Here is a 23,204-nt window from a genome sequence, read left to right as displayed (position 1 = left end):
AAGGAAGAATTTTCATGGATTTGTGGGTCACCCTTATCCATGAATTCAATTTACATCCCCACAAACAATAATTCTGTCACCCTTTTACTCCATGAATCTTGTGTATATACGAGTTAACCATGAAATCAACCAACAAAATTTTGCTTGCCTACAAACATTGCCCTCCATGAATTAAAATGATTCCACAGTACATCTCAAAAAATAAAACAAATTTTTCTTCCTTACTTGACAGGCTCCGGAGTTTCATCAAAGTCTATTGTTTTTTTGATTCCGAGGTCCATCATAGAGTCGTCATGAATTGTCTCCCTTGTGGTCTCCTGACTGAGCACACCCAGACAAGACGCGGCCTCAAACATGTTCAGCTGTTCCTTCAAGTCCTTAACCTCTTCCTGTAACAGAACATATAAATGTGTTATCTAATATTTACATGTAAATAAAACTTGATTACCATTTCTGTCATTTTTTAAAGCCGCACGTTTTGGCAACCCGTTATCACTGAAGTGTTTGAAATATTTCTCCTTTTTAGGAATTAAAAAGTGTCAAACTTAGACAGATCATAATGAAAACTAAGTGCTAATATCCAAACGAACAGATTTCCATATTTTCATAATAGCAAAACGTGAGACGCATTTTGGACTTAAAATCTGTATATTTACATTTCCAATGTCTTTGTTTGAGATAAAATTTCAAACAGTAAAAATACATTCTTTCAACATAAATTTACTGGTTCATCGATAGGAGTGATGAAAAAAAAATCATGTGCGGGGCGGGACAAATAGAGACAGAAGTGGGGCTTGTACTACGTGAATTTGCAGAATGAAGAGCATGTAAATATAAGGAATAACTATCAGATTTTTTGGTTTCATGATGATGATCAATCGATTGGCTTGCGTGATAATTTTATGCATAAACGCCTTCGGCAGAATGAAGAGCATGTAAATATAAGGAACAACTGTCAGATTTTTTGGTTTCATGATGATGATCAATCGATTGGCTTGCGTGATAATTTTATGCATAAACACCTTCGGCGTTTATGCAAATTCTCACGCAAGCCAATCGATTGATCACATCATGAAACCAAAAAATTAGACAGTTATTCCTTAAATAAAATACGGCAAAATCCTAAGAGTAAACAGGTCTGTGGATTAGACACATTTTCTGTTCATTTTATTTGGCACAATAAACATGATAAATGTTTGTCTGTATGCAATAGGGATAGAAAACTAATTAACGTTTTCCTTTATGCTAATGTAATACTATTGCATTGCCCATATTTGGCAACATACTGTATTTTTGGGGGGCACTGTTTGTAAAAATGGAATTCAAATTTTTGTTAACAGAACAAGAAAAAAGAGGGTTTAAAAAGGAGGGGGGATAAGTGGTTAAAAAGGTGTTGACAAAAATACCTGGTAAGATAGAATCATTTCATCAGCTATTTTCTTAGAGGCTGTGCACTGCTGAAGTTGGATCTTCAACTGACTTGTTTCATGTGAGGAAGCTAAAAATAGTAATATTAACATCACCTATAAAGATGAATTTTCTACATATGTGTTCTTTTTTCCCATATAAAATGCATAAACATTCAGAATTTTTAAACCATATTATCTGCTAGGAAAAGCTCCAGTAAGTTTCTCAATAAATTAAATGGATTAAGGGGAATGTGTGGTTTTTAACTAATAATATTGACAAATGCTATTTTTATATTAAATGTCTAAAAAATAAATTCAATAAAAAAATACCTGATTCTAGGAGCATTCGGCACTGTTTCTGGGAATCTTCCAGGCTGCGGGTCAGACGATTGATCGTCTCGGCTCGTGAGATCTGCGAGTTTTCTGCTTCTTTGTAACTCTCGTTTAGCTTCTGTCTCATCACTGAGTTTTCTGCATTCTGTAAGAAATGAATATATGAATTCAGTGTATCAATCTTAGTTAATTCAAAAGAATAATCCTACCACTAAAACGAATTGTACATGTAATGCTGCTAATGTACCAGTCTGCTTTTTAAATTCGAAAAGATAAACCTTCTTCTCTTAAATGAGATCTTTTCTAAATACAACAATTCTCTAACAGAAAATGGAGGAAATAACTATAAAAGAAATTCAATCAAACAGCTTGTTTCACTTTGAGTGAGATATATTAATCAACTTTCACTGCATGTCCAGTCATTGATATAAAGAGTCTTGTTGCTTTCATGTCAATAGAGAAAGGAAATTCCTTCTGAAAGCCCATGCATTAGAAAACAGGTTTTGTGAAATTGAAATGTTCTTGAATTTTGCAGTAAACTGGTGTTTTTGAGTACCTCCATCAAAGAAATATGTCATTTTCAGCCAATCCCATGATTCAAAATATAAAACAGGTTTAAATCTATAATGCTTAAATTTACTTTTATCATGTTTATTATTATATATTTATAAATTTTGGATAGGAGTTTGTACCCTACTCAACATATTTTAAGACAGCTTAAAATATTTTTCAGGCTATAGGAATGATGACACAATTCAAAACACCCTACTACAGTGCATTTGAAAAGTGTGTCGTTTTAGATAAACATGTAGCCACAAAGTATCCAAGTGATACTTAAAAATTTGTCTTGTAAAATTTTGAAGTTTTTTTTTTCTGAATTTCATAGTTAACATTCAAATGTAGGGCAAAAACTTGTTACATATCATATAGGAAGATTAAATATCTTTAGAACAGATTTTTTTTCCATTTCCGAGTTGTCTCCCTTAGCAAAGATAGAGTCTTTTTTTTTCAATTTGGAAAAATGAATTCTGGCACAATGTCATGTATAGGAATAATTACCAAATCATTGAGTTTATCTGAGAGATCCTCAATCTTTTCTTTGAGAACTTTGACCTCCTTGTCATGTTTCTGTTGGACTCCTGACAAAACTCGCTCATGCTCAACTCGAGCTCTGTTGAGACTATCTGATGCCCCCATCTCAGCAAGCTGTTGGTTCAAAGTCTCTATTGTGGACTCTGCAGTTTGATGGCTCTTTACTGCCTTGAATGATATCAGAAACTTAAAAAATATGCATATTCACACACTAACACACCAACTTTAATACATATGCTCATTAGCGATCTTTATCCCCTCTGCAATTTGTTATATATGTGTGAGGATTACAAGCTGTGAGGGAAGTTTATAAAAAGTTTTTCAGGTTAAATGGAACAATCTTTTCTCAAATTGGCCTGATTTGTACATGACGAAATACAGCAGAATAAACAAAAGCCAAATTTCTATCAACAAGGGATGCTTACTCCTCCATAGCACCTGATCCTGCCTCTGATGTTTTTTGGAGATTCATGTTTGTTCTGCTCCTGATTTGTATTGCTTAAATGGACTTTGAGCTTGAATATTGTTTGTAATCTCCATATCTCATGTATCTAAATCTGAATTATTTACATCAATATGTGGTGTAAACTATAAAACAAAGACTACATTTTTCAAATGGCTTTGTAAATTTAAATCATCTTATCAGTACACCTTAGATACCAAACTGTTTACCACTGATTAACATGATTAAGGAAGTTCTTTAAAGTGTGCAATGAAAATGTACCATTTGTTGATTTTTTGAGAGATTTGACAAGAAATAATAAGGACAAGTATTTATCTGTTACTTTATTTGTGCCTTGATTACTGCAAAATTATTTAAAAGGTAGGTGAAATTTGTAAACTAATCTATAAAAATTACACTGCAGCATTAGCATATTTCTACCATGAAGTCTGAAACTCATGCATAATACCCATGTATTAATAGCGCACACCCCTAAAGATGGGGAAAAATCCTGAAAAAGTGGTTCTTTGAATTCTGTGCATCCAAAACATGCTCATTTTATACGAGATATATAGCAATTATTTGTCATGTTTGTGTCTCGTAGAGGTTAAACATGTTAAAAGTAACAAAAATTAAATGCTTTACAACATTTCAAATTTTCAGTATCTTCAAATATAAAATATTAAACTGACATTATTTTTCATAACTATTCCTATAGTTATATGTCGACAATGTTGATACGATATCGTGATTACATCTGCATGCATCTACATTATTTCCATTCACTATTTTGACATCATCGACATTGCAATATTGACAATATTGATGCAATATCGAGTTTACATAGTCTACATTGTTATTATTTCTACATTACATGTAGACAATGTTGATATGTTATCTAGTGTACATCATCCAATGTTATGATAATGACAATGTGAACTATGTAAACAACAAAACAGAATGCAACATTGAAGCAATGTTGACTTGATATCGTCACACACTGCGATGTCGATGATGTGAACGATGTTAACAATAAAAAAGAATGCACTCGATGTCATTTAATATTGCAAAGAGATAAACAAAGATATTGTCCAACATTGCTATATTGACAAAGTAATCAGAATAAGAGAGTGAAATGTTGACACGATGTCGACTTGATGTCATCCAAAATTGGGATGTTGTTATAGTTAAGTATGCTAGATGAATGAGGAGCAATGTGTAAATGTTTGTTATGAATTTAGAGGTATATATCAGTCTTGGCCAAATCTTTTTTTCAGTACATGCCCTTTGGGCAGGTTTAACCACTTATTATGCTAGCCCGAACAAATATTTACATGCCCAGAATTTTTAAATTAACAAGTAATTTCATTCTTATTTGCCTTTTCATGCCAAGGAAATGATCTGAAATCCATTTTTATCGATCTATTGTCTCGCCATTAATATTGTTTTCAACCTGTCTCCTTTGCAAAAGAGTTCCTTGGAAGTCACGTATTATTTTCAACGTGTATACTTTTTGTGTCTCCTTTGCAAAAGAGTTCCTTGGAAATCACGGTAGAATAAACTATCTTTAAAATTTTATTTGGTGCTCAACTTTAGATGAAAAATCAGACTTTTAAGTACATTTTATGTTATTAGTATTATTTAATTTGATAATACGGAGGCTTAGGCCTCAGAATTTACATGCCCTTCGGGCTTGTAAGTATGCAATTTTCACATGCCCCCTTCCAATTTTACCAGGTCCCGGGCTTCGGACTCCCGGGATTTGTCGAAGACTATATATACAGTGATGACGACAATATCAATAAAACATTGTACACTGGACATACCTCAGAAAATCTGGACACATCCATGAAACAAGAGGTCCATGAGCCACAACACTTACCCAAGTCACTAATCACCCTTCTCATCATCATCAAATTTTTATCCCTATATATTCTGAAGTAAAACTTAGATCACATATTGTGGCACCACTGTATCCCCAGGGATCATGACTTGAACAAACTTGAATCTACAATACCTGAAGATGCTGACAAGTTCATAAATTAATACAACTAATCATGGCTTTGCTGTTCTTGAGAAGAAGATTTTTTTCTGTTATGTTCCTATGTAAAATGTTTGCCCATTGTGGCCTCTCCCTTCCCCCAGATGTCATGATTTGCACAAATTTGAATCTACACTACCTGTGGATGCTTTAGGGCTGGGACGATACAACTTTTTCTATATCGATACCTATCACGATATTTAAGCCACAATACGATATGTATCACGATATGTTGAATTGGTTATATTTTTTTTTTTTTATTGAAATGAACGAAACATTTCTTCACAAGCAAGAATAATTTATTCAAAGAAGCTGTATATCTGTTGTAAAACAAAATCATTTTTCACAAGTGGTATTAATCATTATGTATTTCATATTTATATTTAGCATATCTATTTTATATATTTAACCCAAAATGTTAGGTAAACAAAGAAAAACATAAGTCAGAATTTTTTTGACGATATTTCGATATTTCTGCATAAGTATCAATATGCGTATCATCCTCACATTGAATTAATATAAATTATCGATATCTCGATATAAAGTCCCAGCCCTAGGATGCTTCTATATAAATATGACAATTAGTAATCAAGGCTTTGCTGTTCTTAATTAAGAAGAAGGTTTTAAAAGATTTTTCCTACATGTTCGTAGTATGTTACATTTTGATTGTCCATTGTGGCCCTAACTACCCCAAGGGGTCATAATTTAAACAAACCTGAATCAGATGTATTATACCTGAGAATATTTCCATATATTAATTAAAATATGACTATTCATGGTTAAGCTCTTACTCAAATATATATAATATATATATATTTTTTTTCCTTATTTATATTACTATGTAAATCTTTATTAATCACATGTCATGGCCCTATCCTTCCCCTGTGGGTCATGATTTTTAACAAAATTAAATCAACTCTATATGTTATGAAGTTATCATAATTATTTTAGTGTCATCTTTTTATGTCAGAGGTTCTTGAGCATGTTGAGAAAAAGATTTTAAATTGATGTAATAATCATTAATTTTTAACTTATTCTTAATTATCTCCCCTAGAGAGTGGGCATGGTTATTCATTTAAACAAATTTGAATCCCTTTCACCCAAGTTTAGGATACTTTGTGCCAAGTTTAGTTGAATTTAACCCAGTAGTTCTGCAGAAGAAAATGAATTTTTTAAAATTTATGACAATAATGATAACTACAATGACTACAAATGGTGGACAAACTTTGATCAGAGAAGCTCATTTTTGAGCATTTGGATCAGGTTAGCTAAAAATAAAACATCAAGTCTGATATCTTGTTTTCTCCATTAATATTTCTGCAACTTATTGATATGTCTATCAGCCCCAAACAAAATCAATATTTCAGCTTACTGTCCCAACCCTAAAACTGACCTCCTCCAATAAATCTAATCTGCTCATTAATTCAGAAAATGTATCCTCAGAAGCATTATCCAGGTTTGGTCTACTTTGGTCTTACTTTAACTAGGGAAAGGACGGGGTGGGGCATTGGCATATTTCTTAATTATATAAATTTTGTCAATGTGAGGTAAAAATTCTGATTCAGAATTTCTTTTTAAAATTTCGTTTGTATATCTCTTTTTACTTATTAGTTTTTTGTGTGTAAAACTGTAAGTTTTAAAGTCTTATCCTATTTACAGATTTAAAAATATAATTCAATGAGCATCTTGATATTATAATATTCACATATAAATGCATACAAGCATATATATATATATTAAATCAAAATCATATATTTAAAAATGATTACAATATACCGTATATACTTGCCTATAAGTTGGTCTGCCTATAAAGTGGTTGTATTTTTTAAGCTTTTATTAGAGGGATTGACCAGTTAAAATACCAATCTTTTTATAACTCGCGTATAAGTCGGATAAAGAGTATTGGACCAAAGTTTAACTCCCCAAAAACTGACTTATAGGCGAGTATATACAGTATATATATATATATATATTTTTTTTGGCCTAGGTTAGCTGAGATGATTTTTTTTCTTGTTACAGTTTACAATAAAAATGGGTACTGCCCAGGGACAAGATGTCATTCGCTGTCATATGTGTTCCAACCCTGTGGAACACCACTGTAATCTTTGCCATGTTGACCTCTGCCTCTCATGCATACCAAAACACATGGCTGACAAATCAAGGGAACATGAAGTTGTTGGATACTCTTCAAGAAAAGAAAATACAGTTGTTCTTCCAATATGCTCACATCATAAGAAAAACCGATGTGAGACATATTGCCATGAATGTGAAATACCAATATGTCTTCAGTGTGTGATGGGTTCACACAAAAAGCATGAATTTACACACATTGATGATATTCTTCAAAAACAGAAACAGCAAATTATAGCCGATACAAAAGAACTGGAAAATACCATTCTTCCAAGATACAGAAAAAATAACCTAACTACAACCACTGCAGAGTTTTACAAAGTTCTCTCTGACATAAAAGAGCAAGAGGATGAAATCTGCAGAGCTGTACGTGAAGTGGGCCTTCAACTCACAGATGAAATCACTAAACAGAGGAAAGAAGCTGTAAGAAAGAACAAAGGAAGCCAGTCTTTGGCAGAAAAGGCTGAAAAACAACTCAATCAAATTGTTCTTCAGAACAAAGATATCCTTAGAGGCAGTGATGCCACAGCCATATTAAGATATCAGTCAAGAAATGTGGATTTCCTAAAAGGCCCAGAATTTCCAAGAATATCTTGTCCACGGTTACTCCCTGGTATTATTAAACAAGACCAAATTGTTGCCATGTTTGGTTTACTGAAGACAGGTGATGATCCGAAGAAAATGCCTGTAATGATGAAAATGATTGATAACCCTGTGGTACTAGGCACTATACAAAGTCCTTATGGAGATGATCACTTGCTGTGGCAACTACAGTGTGTAGGGAGTGATAAGATCTTGATCAGTGGAGATGATAGCACAATCAAAGAAATCGACAGGGATGGTTCAATTCTAAAAACAATTCATACAAATGATAATGTGCGGGTGTTGACCACTAATTTACAAATGGAGCCAGTGTTTTCTTTAAGTACCTTTTCACATAAAAAAACTAACATTTACATATACAAGGACAATGTGAGAGTATTATTTAGTATTCCCGGCTGGATTCCTGTTGGTCTATGTTATACAGAAAATGGAGATTTACTGGTGAGCATGCGTTCCATAGATAAGACACAGAGTAGAGTGGTGAGGTACTCTGGAACAACAGAGATACAGACGATCATGTATGACAGTCAGGGACAACCTTTGTTTTCTACTGGTCATTTAAATACACTTCCCCTGACTGAGAATGGCAATAGAGATATCTGTGTTGCTGATTATGTTGAACGAGCAGTTGTTGTGATTGATTCATCTGGGGGATTACGATTCAGGTATCTGGGCAATATCTCCAAACAATCAAAATACGAAGAATTTAAACCATCTAAAATTGTTGCTGATGCCAATGCTCAAATACTGATGTCTGACAACATTAACAACATCATCCATATCATTGACAGTGATGGCAATTTTGTCCGTTACATAGAAAATAAATATATTTATGGAGGACTAAGTATTGATGCTGACCACAATCTTGTTTTAGGAGACTTACTCACTGGAAAAATTCAAATCATCAAATATCTGGAGTGATGGACATTATGAATGTTCGATGAAAAAAAAAAAAACATAACATCTTCATGTTTGCCTTGACTCTGCTTGGTTTTACTATGTGGAAAAAAAAAATCCTCAGTTATGGAGAACTATGTCAGCAATTGAGAATTCAACCATTCCAAGTAGTAAATACATGTACTACATGCACCTCTATAATAGACCTTTATTATTCATTATTTCTGTAAAGGTTTTAGAGGGACCTTTAATTAATTCATTATCATTTTTGTTTTTGCAAAATTCGAAATTAGTGTAAGAAATCTTCAGAAAAATAGACTGTTTCTCAGGCACTGCCGCATCAGGTCAAACACTGCTCCATTGATCAATTTCAGACCTGTTTACTCATATTGTTGTCTCTCAGTATTTTTTATTAGATTTGTCAGTGAGGTTTGGCATTTGCCCGTAAGATTTCATATTCCATCAAATTTACATATATTACTAGAGAACAACTACATTTCTGATTACCAAAACATGGTTTAATAACAAAGAAAAAATCATACCTTGCAGTCTTTCGAGGGGTTTATGTCATTTTTTTTTAAACCATCGCATTTCGGCACCTGGACATCACCTAAATTTTTGAAATCTTTCTCTTTTTTTTAGCGATAAAAAGCGTCAAACTGAGACAGATCATAATGAAAACTTAACTGCTGAAATCCAAATGAACGGATTTTCGATTATAGCAAAACGTGAGGCACATTTTAGACTCAAAATCCGTACAAAATACAGCAAAATCGTAAGAGTAAAAAGATCTGCAATTTTTAATGACAAACTAAAAAGGGAAATAACTCAATTTTCTATTTTTCCATGTTGAAAAAGAAAATGGAGTTATTCCCCTTTTCATTAATGCTAATAGATATATGTTTTTATTATATACACAATATATTTCTTGTTAATATGGTATTTTATAAATTAAATTTGTTGGAATAACATTATTTAAAGTTGAATAAAAATTATAATTAATGTAAGAGAACAAAAAAAAGTAAGAATCAGTTGATATCATCATTTTGTTGAACAACTTATTTGAAAAAAAAAAAGGTATAACACCTGCTTCCAAAAAAAAAAACAAAAACAAAAAAAAAAAAACTTGCCTGCCGCATTGAATTTTGACATTTTTGGCCTGAGAAAATATTAAATTTTTATGGCCTTAAAAGCATTGTGTACCACAGATCAAAGTGTATATAACTGAAAAAGGTTGAAATTTAGCAGGGGGTCTGGGGGTTGCAGACCCCCTGTCAGAGTGGAGAGAAACCCTCCTAGGGGGCCCAGGTCAAGAAGCCCTAGAAAATTAAGCATTTCGGTATTTTCAATGATAATTGGGGGCATTCTAAGTTCACTATAATGCAAATTTCTTGTTTTGTAGTTTAATTTGTATTTTACAATTATAAAATATGAAAAAAATGTTCACCTACCACTTTAAATTTATATTCTATCAATTGTTCATTTATTTATTTCTTGTTTTCTTTTATTACTTAAGTTTGTTTTTTTTTTTTCATCAATATTTTGTTTTTGTGCATCTTTAATGCTTTTGCATCAACAATTTCATCTCTGGTATACAGATATTATCTTTTTTTCTATTGAATGCCACCATACCTAGCCCTAGCCCTAGCAACTTCTGTAACTCAAATGTTCATACATGTACATGTATCTTATACATGTATACAAAAAAACGTGTTTAAAAAGTCCTTTTTCCTAACTTTATTATGAATACCAGTAATAACTTTGATTATTTAAGGTCAAGATCTAGTAAATAAAAGGAGCCTACAGATTTCTCAAATTTGAGAAATAAATCCCTTTAATGAAGCTTTATAAGTATAGCTTGGTCAAATAAGGTGTTTCGGGGCATAATTTGTAGGTAAACAAGATGAAAAATCATATTTTATAAACTGTCAATTTCATTGAAAAATTAAGAAAATCAGTCATGAATATGGGGAGTTTTTTTTCCATATCAGATAAATTAAATGAATCCAGATTGCCTACAGTCTCTCAGAAAATGGTAATTTGTATGTTCTTAGCCTCTTCTTTAAAATAATATTAAATTGAATATAGGTTTCGGGATTACTTTTCACATGATTTCAAATTGAATTCCAGGAAAATACTTTATTTTCTACATAATTCTATTACAGCTGTAAAGTACGGGAAAAAAGAAAGTTTAATTTGATTATGACGTCATAATGGATCTAGCATAAAAAATGCAGTCTAAAATCATTTACTACATCTTGACCTTAAATGGATGAATATTCTGTTGTTCTAATCTCCATGCCCTTCCATGTTCAAGATGTTAACTTACATACATATTTTTGTTTTGCATTTTGTCTTTTTTTTATTATACTATAACCATATTTCTTTGGGAATTTTACATGGGAAATTTGCTTGATTTTATTTAGGTTCTGTTAAATATGATATAAAATGCCTTAGAAGTACTGCTGTCCTAACAACAGAAACCATTTTTCAAAGGCCAAAGAATGAAAAAAAAAAAAAAAAGAAAGGGAGAAATTTCAACAAAATAGAATTCAGTAGTCAGCCTTTTGAGGAAGAAAGCCATCCACAGGATAATTCCATAATCCATTCACAACTAACCTCCTCCTTCCCCCGTTGTAGGGCCTCCACCTGACTCTCTGTGGCCTGGAGTTTCCCCTTTAGCTGGGCATTCTCTGTCTTTGCCTCCACTAGAAGATCCTGGCATTGTTTGAGACTGGTGGATGTTCCCTCCTTCTCACCTAGATAAGAGACACTTATTAATAATGCTCATACGTGTGTCAAAGACCTCAATCTTGCATACATTTACTGAGGTAAATAAGAATATGCAAAATTGACCATAGGTTTCCAATGACGGTCTTATCTCCGTATTTCATCTTATTAATTCATAAATTATAACAGGTCAGAATTTTTAATTGTGTAATAATTGACTATACATGTAGTTTATATGTCTTCAGAGCTCAAGTTTTTCGATATATACAAAATATCTTTTCAGAAAAAAAAAAATGGTGGTGATGGTGTATGTTTTGGTTTTAATTTATATTTCTAAACATGCGTTTTTGTTTGCTTTGTTTGTTTTTTTTTTCTGTGATACAGTAGAAGTTTTATTCACTGTAGTTAATAGTTAAGTCATTACATTTAATGTACTGTACTGTGAGCAAGTTTACATTAATTCCATATGCTTTTCTTAAGAGTTACCTCTCTTGCCCACAAATTGTTTTGGTATTTCATAATGAATTTCTTTCTACATGTTCTAAATAGAAAGAAAAATTCATACTATGACTTTTAATTCCCTTTCTTTTTCATTGAAAAATGAATCTTTTGGTATTTTGAACTATTGATTATTATAACATACTACATGTTTATCTTTTTTAAATGATAAATGTAACAAATTAAGGGTAAATTCAGTGAATATTTTCCATGATATCATTCTGGAAGATATATTATTATCCTTCAGAATAATACCTTCTTTATACGCACATTACTGGAACAGATTAAAACTACATGTATATGTTTCTGCATATGTGTACATGCAAGCACCCTTGGGTGACAACCCTACTCAGGCCTGATAATTTGTGATGTCTATCTTCTTATTTAACAGTCCATAATTATATCATGTTGTTTAGTGTCAATACTGGTTCAGCCATTGAGATTTGGTGAATTTACCTTTGGCCAATGAAATTTGATGTTTATATATGCGGATCTCCCTGCTTGTCTCCTGCTTGTACTGCTCAAAGTCTCGGGTGATTTCCTCCAGTTTGTTTCCTCTGGCTTTGTATAGGATCTGAAGCTGGGCAAACTGTCTGTTGTCAAAAGCCCCAGCTAGAAAATGTGCATAAAAACTAAATAATATCGATGTGAATGGATTATTGCGGAACTTCTTGTATCCCTCATTTATTTTTGGATTTAAGAAGTTTTCAATTTTATCAAAGAGGAAAATATTCCTGTCACAGGTTGTGAAAAATAAAGCCTCCATCAGGATTCAAAACAAGGGCCTCTCATGTCCTGTGCCAGCACTCTAACCAATGGGCTATTGAGACCCAATAAATTTGCTGATTTTTTTTTATACACCTGTTATCTGGATAAGATTCCCATAAGAAATTAAGTGCAGAAAAATAAAATCTAACCTGTTCCAGAACTTTCATGTCCCTCTTCAAGTTTTGGTCTTTTCTCCTTGACCTCTGGCACCTCCTCTTCACTTTCACTTTCTTCTCGGTCTTCTCTACGTTTGTAAGTAACCTGGTATTCTCCTTTGAAATCTTTTTCTGGGGCATTGTCATGAACTGGATATTCTTGTGAAGAATGAACAGGATACCCTGTTGAGACTGGGGTAGCATGAACAGGATGCCCATGTGAAACTGAGGTAGAATTTGTGACATAACCTTGGTCTGACTGTAAAGTGTGTTGGTATCCTTGAGAATGGGGTGTGTCTGAGTATGGCTTGTATGGATTGTCTGTCCTTGGATGTTCCTCTTCATCCTGTCTGTCACTATAATTAAAATTCAAATCAGTGTTCTCTAAAACATTATTCAACAGTTCATAAAAGAATACAGAAAAATATACTAAAAGGTTAAATGAAGTTCAAAAGAATCGTAAATGTATAAATATTTACCTGTAATAGCCAATGTAATGATGAAGATGATGATAATGGTAATGCCCAGGCAAACCCCCAACATCTGAGTGTTCATCTGCCCCTCCCTCTGCTTCTTGTCTCTCTGGAATTTTCCCATACCTAAAATGATCCTCCGAAGTCACATGATGTGGTATGTATGTGTTACCATGATGAGAGGGATCGTAAACATTTGGCTGACCCTGGTGTGAGAACACATTTTGATTGGACCAATCAGGAACCTGGTGAAACTGATGGTGATGATGTCGTTGAGGTCGATGATGATGATTGGATGATTTGGTGCTGCTTTGTTCACTGTTACTATGGTAACCATCACTCTCTAACAAACCTTCATGGGATCTTCTCAAAACTGTTTATAAAATAAAATTGATATGGATACATAACTTATTTCAAACTATGGGTAGGTAATAATTCAACAAACACTACAATATTTTGTAATGAAATCAATAAAATTTTGAATTGTCATAAATATAAATTCTAATTTAAACAGGGGGATAGGAGTCCAATCTCTGCAGGACTTTTATCTCAGTAAATTTACATAAAGCTAAGTGCAAGTATTGATACTCTGATTACAGAGAGATTTAATAATACGTACTTCCCTCTTGAGATGATCTCAGCAGCTCTTGAGATGCCCTAAGGCTCTCTTGAGATTGTCTCAGTGAAGACATTGAGCCATATGGACTCTGTGCTATTGTTGGGAGGCCCCCAAGAGGGGTGGAGGTGGGGAGGGGAAATGTTCTTCTGTTCCATCCTTCCCTGGGAAACACCATTCCAGAAGGCTCTTCATCCTCCTCCACAATGGGTTCCCTGCAAGAATAAAGTCAGAATTAGGTCAAATGGTCAGTTTCCTGCATTTAATATAATAAGCAATAGGTCTTTTTTCTTCAATTTCTATTTTCAATTCAAATAGTTTACATAAAAATAATTTTGTCAACCATTTATTTTTTTTTTTTTTTGTTTCTTCAGCAAATTTTACAGTCAATCAAATCAAAAAGTAGTAAAATCTTACGTATCTTCCTTAGATCTGAAATGGAGGCTTTGATTCCGTGAGTCTCCACCCTCATCAGATGTCACAGAAAACTCATCATCTTCATCAATTAAATCATCAAATGCATCCTTCAGCAAAGCTTTCAGCTATAAATGTATACATCAGAATATATCATTTTGTTTATTTTTTATGATATTTTGTTTGTGTATATTTTATAATCTATTTTTACAGAAAAATTTATTCTGTGTCCATGTTAAGATTTAATTATAAAACAGTATGACACAGGTATGAATTATAGCTTTTATGTAGGGCTGTCACGAGTACCCGAAATAACCGAGAACCACGGTCCAAGTTGTTCGGTTCGGTTCCGGTTCCATTTTTCTGGATTTCGGTTCGGGTCTGGTTTATATATTAGAGTCTGTTCAATACAAAAAATGGCGTCGAAATCAAAGGAATGATGACGATAACAGTGATAAATAAACATCACAACTGAAATCTACTTCATTCCAATGACAAAACACGTGTCACGGAAGTATTAGACAATTATCAAAACGAGCAGGAATGGTCAGGTTGTGGCTACCGTATATACTCGCCTATAAGTCGGTCCGCCTATAAGTCGGTTGTATTTTTTGAGGTTATTTTGGAGGAATTGGCCATTGACCCGCTTATAAGTCGGTGCAACTTTTTGCAAGAATCAGTTGACAATTTCAAATGAATGCTCTACTGTCTTAACCTGGTTTCGATTAATGTTTTTAGAAATGACGCAGATATTTAATTTTAAATCATCAAGAAAAAGACTAATTGCACTTAAGATAAAAATAAAGTTATTAAAATATGTAAATACTTGTACTTTATGTATAATTTTAGAGTACACAAATGATATAATATATCCAGACTTTGTTCAACGATAATCCTTGGAAATGTTTATAGAATACTACATTTTGCTGTCAAGAAAAATACCAATCTTTCTATGACTCGCCTATAAGTCGGACATAAAGTTTTGGACCAAAATTTAACTCCCAAAAAACCGACTTATAGGCGAGTATATACAGTAATAGTAGGCCAAGTCACCGATGTCTAGACGTTCGCATGGTTAAGACTTGTTTTCAATGTAAATTTAATGTAACAAATAAAGATTTTTCAAGATAAATTCATGAAATTAAGGTTTAAAATAGATGTCAATACCCGACCCGGAAAACCCGAAACCGAACCGAAAAATTACAGAACCAACCCAACCCGAAAAATTTTGGAACCGTGACAGCCCTACTTTTATGGAATGTAAATTACAGACCGTAAAACATGCTACTACACCTCAGAAACGAACCGTACCGTTCCGTGCAAGAAGCGTACCGTACCGTGCAAGAAGCGTACCGTACCGTGCACAAAGCGAACCGTACTGTACACAAAACGAACCATACTGTTCAAGAAGCCTACCGTACCGTGCACAAGCGAACCGTACCGTTCATGAATAATTTTTGAAATAATTATGCAAGCCACGCGCCGATCTTACAATGACCAATTACAGTAAGTATTTTTTTTTATTTCTTTAGACGCAGCGCCCGTTAAAGAAGGATGGAAAATAACCTTAGAAATTCAAAATATTATTATTTAGTACCGTGCATCTGGACTTACATCTGTTGATTATAAGGAAACTACCCAAAACTAGTAACAACTTCAAAACAACTCGACAGAGTGTGAGGGGATTCCTTATTCACTATGCATGATCAGGTTATGCTTGACTGACTTTTTTTTTTCATATCAAATGCAGCATCGTGATATTTTCGTGTACAATTTATAATAAATAAAAGTGAATTAAGTACTTTATCATTTATTTCTATAGCTTTTATTTACCCTATTCTTGTCTCTTTGAACGTTCTCGGAAACCAAGACAAATTGAAAAATGTATTAGGATTCTATGCTATTTTCCGAAATCAAGCCCTTAGTTTCATTTTTTATTCATGTAAGTAATAGTTTTAGGGAGAAATGATTACAGATTTAGCAGGAAAAAAAAATAAAAAAAACCAAGAACTGAATTGTCAATTTGAAACCGGACATGTTCAAATGTAAACGCCTCTCAATCACTAGGGAAAAAAAAGGCCTATAAATAACGTGTGTTGGTTTGCACTCTTCTGACCAACCTAAGATGTTATTGCCAATATAACATAATGTCAAAATGTTCAATCGCCACATTTTCGCATGGAATTTTCAGTTTAATACACGTAATCAAAAAAAAAAAAAAAAAAAAAAAAAAAAATGGATATATTTCAGAATTAATTTTTATTTATTTGCTTCATTCACTGAAACCTGCAGGTAAAATATTTTACCTGGAATTTACACATAAAGCATGGCCGTAGGAACCGGGGGGGCACGGGGGGGCTATGCCCCCCCAATAATTTTGCCGATATATAGATTACTATAGTAAACATAGATACTATAAGCATGTGCCCCCTCAATAAAACCGCCTGATGACCCTTTTTTTTTTTTTGCTTGTCAAGGAATATTTGGTAGTTGACGACCTTTTTTTTTTTTTTTTTTTTTTTGCTTGTCAGAAAATTTTTGGTAGTGCCCCCTCAACTGTCAACTGAAAAATGTTTGGCTGTGCCCCCCCCAAACTGAAATTGCTTCCTACGGGCCTGTAAAGCCCAGCTTAATCTTTTTTTTTTTTTAATGCTTAGTCCGTGCATGCATGTTCATCCAATTTTTTTTTTTTTTAAGAAACACTGTACATTTCTTGCCATGGTCTTGTTATCTAGACTGACATCTTTCTATGTTGTCGTTATTTACTCTAAAACATTTGAAAATCTCGATCAAGTATTGTCATCACACGTGCACAGATAAAAACTTAAACTGTGTATATTGAACCGTATCTAATCCCGTTTGTCTAGATATGCCTACATTCACATGTGTATCAACAGTTTGCTGTCTTATACAGTAAGTCTACAACAATGAACCAGTTTTAATCAGCAGGTAAGTAGAATTTCATGTGCAGTCAGCTTTTTTTCTAGATCTTTAATAAAAAAAGTTTGGGTTTGACAAGGAAACAAGGGCGGGGGGGGGGGGGGGGGGGGTTAGCACCCGGCATGGGCAAATTATTCATTTTCAAAGTTTTTGAGGACATACATGGCTGCATATTATTTATTTTCTAGGTAATTGAAAACGGACTATTTCTAACATTTTGACATATTATTTATTTCGGAAATCTTTCTTTGCAGTCAATATATATATTATATACATTTATACATTGTGTAAAGGAAAACAATTATGCGCACAAAAATTAAGTAATATTTTGCACTAATTGTGTGCACTTCTACCGATTACTTTTCAATGTTTTTTTCCTAGTGAGCCTAAGCAATCTGTGTAAAAAAAAAAAAATAAAATTCCTCGCAAATAAATATGAAAATAATAACTTATTTTTTAATTGTTTGTTTGATCATTCGGTCAAGAGAAAATTTGTTTGTTTGTTTGTTTTTTTTTAATGAAGCAACAGCGACAAAAACGTAAAAAGAATGGTAGACGAAATGAAAGCATGAGGGATTTATAAAATCAAACTCATTTGTATAAAAGTGTGATAAGTGAATATTTAAACTAATACTTGTATTCAATTAGGAAAATTAAAAGAAAAAAAAATATGTATGCTTATTCTTAAAAAAAAATTACAGAAAGGCCTTTATGGCGACACAACCATAATATATTTTTTCATCCTTGTTATGCAGTGCTTGTTGATATGTTCAATTTATTTCAAAGTTATTGAACCATAAGGCGATGTTGTACAAAATGATAATAAATAGACAGCTTAAATTATTTTATTTTAAAAATTGAAAGTAGTTCATACAGAAAGTAAATAAAAAAAGATACAGTTAATTAATAAGACGACAAGTTACATGTAATAACGAAAATACAGCTGTAAAAAGGAAATATTTATAACAGCTTTGACTTAAAAACAACTTATTAAAAATGCTTGCGATACCGTCCTTCCATTTATATAAAATAAAGAGATTATAATACAGAAATAAACGACTTTATGAAGTAGCCAATCATAAACTAAAGCATACAGGCTCCGCCCACTTAATTTACATACCGTTAACCAAAGTGTACCGTTCACAAAACGAACCGTTCCGTGCAAGAAGCGTACCGTACCATGCACAAAGCGAACCATACCGTTCACAAAGCGTACCGTTCCATGCAAGAAGCGTACCGTACCGTACACAAAGCGAACCGAACCGTGCAAGTGGTGTAGTAGCACGTTTTAGGGTCTGTATCATTAACTGTTGATGTCTGGTGTCTTAAACAATATTGTGTCCAATTTTGACACTTTTCTCTACCTGTAACAAAAGCACATACAGATCTCTTATATCATCATACACAGCAGGGTGAACTTTGACCTGAAGATAACCTTGACATGTACACAAATCTGACCTCTTATTCAGATCATTTAACACAGTGCTCAATGTTTCCCTTTCCAGTGCCAAACTGAACATCATGGAATTCCATGGCAACCAACAAACAATTGAATTTGAATAAAATCCAAAACATAAGTAGAGTTCAATTCAAAATATAATCCTGAATTATTCTGTCAGGGAATTGGGAAAAAACCTCAACAAATTTCAATTTTTTCATATCACACTTCCCTATGGAAAAACATTTTCTGATAGGTTCCAAGGAAAAATATTTAACAAATCCAACATGATCACATGTTTTCCATATATCATGATTTCCAAACAGAAAATGTTGAAGTTATATATATTCCATATTATTTTTTTTAAAATGCGGTGAGAAAGATGTATTCTGCAAAGTTCAAAACAGACTTTTACATTGAGATCTTAATTGCTCTACAACTACCTGACTGTGTCTATTACATCAACAATCAAACAATCATTAATACCCTTTTCTCGAATCGGATGAATTCTGATTTCAGTATACATCAACTGCTTTCATTAGATCGTAGCTTCACTGCTTGGAGCATTATTTTCAATCTCTTACAGAGTCTGGAAAAAGGATTAGGAGCTAGCATTTTGATTGAAACAATTAATTAGCATCATGTTGTTATGGTAACAATCTCCATCAATAATCACTCTATGATTGGGACATCTTAGAGAAAATGACATTGAGAAGACAAGGGAATTAAGACTTAAGTCAAACAGGCTTTAGAAAATCCAGGTCTAAAAGGTCATACATCTGTCCACAGTGAAACACGTTGAATCTTTGAGAATATTATTCATTAACTTCAGATATTTATAAGACCTGCGAAAAATAAGTCGTGATAAGCATCATATCTCATATTACCCTGTAATATTCAGACCTAAACTATATTTTCCCCCAGGAGAATACAACTATACAGTATTGATGTGTACACTCAAGTATACATGCTTGATCTTAAGAATCACACTTTTATTAAATACCCTTATAATTTGAAATTAACCATGATCAAACTGCAAGGGGGAGGGTGAAGAGAGAAAGAAGGATGAACAAGTAGATGTACAATCAAATTCATAAATTTAAAAGAAAGAAATATATAAATGCAATGACCCAACGACTCCTGTCCTTTTTGACCCCATGCAGATACTGACCTCATTTTGTTGCTGTTCATTTTCCCTTTGAAGCTCCTTCTCCTGCTGACTCTGAAGGTCAAGGCCATCAAAGTTCATCATACTCAGACCCGGATTCAATGCACTTCGGTCTGTACTCATCTTGTACCTTGACCTCTCTCAACGACCTTGAGCTTCATCAGTCACATGGCTGATGTCAAACTGCAAATGAAAAAAATCTTTAAGACAAAGAAAGTATAGGAATGTATCCTCACATCTGGGACCCTGAATTTGCTCATGGCCATGGGACACCTGACAAACCTGAAAAATTTTATTTAATTTTTTTTTTTGAAGGCTGAGGCCATTCCAAAGTTTTCTATGTTTAGCATCCGCATGCACCTTGGTTTTTGTTACCAAATACCAGAAAAAACAAACAAAATCAAGAGTCATATGAAATTGATAATACTGGTCGAAACATTTCTGACACCTGTAAGTGTGAAAGTCAAAATCCCACATTTAGTTTGGATCACAAAAGAAGTAGATGTACATTCCCCCCCCCCCCCCCCATGATGAATTGTATTTTTTTTAAAACATTAGCTTTTAACTCTCTATGAATAGGCCGAGTTTTTGATAGAAAAGACTGTATTCAGAAAAAAAAAATGAAATGTATTGATAAAAGCACAAAATTTTAACAGCTTTTAATTGTAAAACAATACCTTATTCATTAATTTTCACTTTTCATGTAAGCAAATTTATTCAAATTGTACTTGGGGTTCGTTGCCACTATGCTCTCAGTGATAAATATGCAAGTTTTACAATACATTTATTAGGAAAACCTACTAATAAATAGTCTTTTGATATATAAATATATTTACAACTTAAAGTGTTATTAATGATTTACCATTATTTCAATAACCATTTACAAAAAGCTTTTTTTTTATGTTCATGCACCTATAATCGCCTCGTTTTCGGTTTAAAAATCGAGATCATGCAATATGATGTTCTAGAATATTAAGATTGGTGAATGATGAAAATAATTTGTACATTTCCCTTTTTAATCGGTTATCACAACTATTTCTTTCATATCATTCAAATCATTTTTTAATTGAATAATTCAGTGATGACGTTTTATGAAATAAACAAACATTTGCTTGTTGTCAGTTTCATTAAAAATTGCCAGTAACTTAGATCAATTAACCTGAACCACCACCATACTTACGATTTTGCTATTTCATGGCTGTTTCCAGAAAATGAAAGTAGACTTTAAATTTAATGTACGATACTTACTATGCGAGTGGAATCCGAATATAGTTTACGGACATCATCTTGTATCTAGTGTATTCTTAGAGGAGTAAGTAAGAACTCTGGTGCACCCGTTTCGGAGTTTATTTGCAAAATTTATTAATTTGTAAATATAGATTTTCACAGAGCAAAACCCTTTGTCTGACCATCAACATGATCTAGCACCAACTGAATACACCACCAATGACATAAAAGCTAGAGATTTTTAATGTAGGGACTCCAAACAAAGCAGATAAATATGTCCAATCAGGGTTCGAAATTCACTATATACAACTTGCAAAACGCGAGTTAGAATTCCCCAATTGCGAGTTAAAAATTAGGTAACTCGCAAAAACTTGCGAGTTGATTTTTTTTGCATTGAAACTGTAGCAAAATTATATAATATGACAGAACACAATGCCTTTGATTTAAATCAGTAATTTAAATAAAAGTCACACTGTAGCTGTATTTTGTGTATTGTACAGTAGTTACTTTTTCCTTAAGTTACATGTATTTAATTTATATAAATTTAACTTTGTATGAAAATTGCGAGTAGTCTTATAAAATTGCGAGTTCACTTTCTTGGTACTCGCAATTATTTGCGAGTTGTAATTTTAGGGAGTTTCCAACCCTGTCCAATGTAGAAAAAAGGTTATTATCTGGTCAATAGCAAATTGAATGTAAAACCATAGGACCATTACTTTGAAATAATCATGTCATGTTTACATTGGTTTAGGTATCAACATGATGTAAACATTGGTAATTTATGAAATATACTATCAAAAGATAACCTTTTTTTATTATTGTGTATGGAATTTCAAATTTCACTCTCCATGCAACATACAATCAACATACATATTGGTACAAGTCAACCCCCCCCCCCCATCCCCAATTTATTTTACTTCACTGACTGCTGAATAATCTGACTGATCTCTCTCAAAACCATAACTTGTCAGCAATTTATTTTGCAATATTTACACAGACTCTAATAATCTTACCATTCAGACAATAATCATTTCGTGGAAAGAAAGACTCTCTCTCCTTTTCAAAAAGTCATACATAAAACAAATCGTGCTTCAACGTGAAGAATTTAAATCCCAGACTAAAACAGGAACTTCTCAGCATGTGCCGACATGTTTTCTGAGCCGCGGTTGAAACCCAAACAGTCGCTTCTGCTCGAAAAATCTTGGCAATAAAAATATTCTACAAAATCTATCATTTAATCTGACAAAAAGGCTTCCATTAATTTTTCTTTTAAAGGTAATTAACTATGTAGGAAAAGTGAAAACGTGTGCTTACATTCTTTATCCCTTCGAAGATAGCGCCATTTGACAACATATCCCATAATTCTTGAAAGGGAAGTTAAGCAAGTGACGACTAATTAGGGGAAAGACATCTCAAATGAATAGACGGAGTTACCGCTCATGGTATGTATATTTTGTAATTTCGTCATAAAAAAAATGAAAAAGAAATTTTAAAATAGAAAAGAACAATCCGATTTTATTTGGTACCATTGTTTAATAAAAATGAATGAAGTTTGTTTTTTTTTGTTTTGTGTGTGTGTGTGTGTGTGCACTGTCCTTTAGGCTTATTTATTTAAATCACACATGTAGTACTAGGCGTTACTAGCCATATATCAAACGTAAACAAATGTAAAATCTTTTTTTTATTTTTTGTTGACAAGCGTAATTTTGTGTGTGTTATTTTTTGCTTTGTACAAAGATTTTACTGTTTGGACGTATTCAACTCAGACACAGGTCCTGACTTGATTTCCTGCAAGAGACCCATGGGCCACAAGGCTCATCTGTGTAACTG

General features: G+C 32.9%; 1 protein-coding gene across 1 annotated transcript in view; it reads right to left on the bottom strand.

The window, feature by feature from the left end:
• The window catches only part of LOC133174705 (centrosomal protein of 290 kDa-like), a 63,207-nt gene extending 40,462 nt beyond the window's left edge, over positions 1–22,745 (bottom strand). The window contains exons 1-12 of the mRNA XM_061309786.1: positions 22,689–22,745; positions 20,151–20,330; positions 14,605–14,729; positions 14,191–14,402; positions 13,578–13,944; positions 13,093–13,454; positions 12,632–12,787; positions 11,567–11,706; positions 2,802–3,002; positions 1,740–1,887; positions 1,407–1,498; positions 226–389 (exon numbers count right to left, since the gene is read on the bottom strand). Coding sequence (XP_061165770.1) covers positions 226–389; positions 1,407–1,498; positions 1,740–1,887; positions 2,802–3,002; positions 11,567–11,706; positions 12,632–12,787; positions 13,093–13,454; positions 13,578–13,944; positions 14,191–14,402; positions 14,605–14,729; positions 20,151–20,270 — 2,087 coding nt within the window. The 5' untranslated portion in view covers positions 20,271–20,330; positions 22,689–22,745. The remainder of the gene's footprint in view (positions 1–225; positions 390–1,406; positions 1,499–1,739; positions 1,888–2,801; positions 3,003–11,566; positions 11,707–12,631; positions 12,788–13,092; positions 13,455–13,577; positions 13,945–14,190; positions 14,403–14,604; positions 14,730–20,150; positions 20,331–22,688) is intronic.
• Between the last annotated feature and the right edge of the window lie 459 nt (positions 22,746–23,204).

Source organism: Saccostrea echinata, unplaced genomic scaffold (genome assembly GCF_033153115.1).
Source record: "Saccostrea echinata isolate AGI-Se365-2 ecotype Australia unplaced genomic scaffold, CSIRO_AGI_Sech_v1 ptg000058l, whole genome shotgun sequence".
Classification (NCBI taxonomy): domain Eukaryota; kingdom Metazoa; phylum Mollusca; class Bivalvia; order Ostreida; family Ostreidae; genus Saccostrea; species Saccostrea echinata.
Note: the sequence above shows the minus strand (reverse complement) of the source record. Positions and strands in the feature narration are given on the sequence as shown.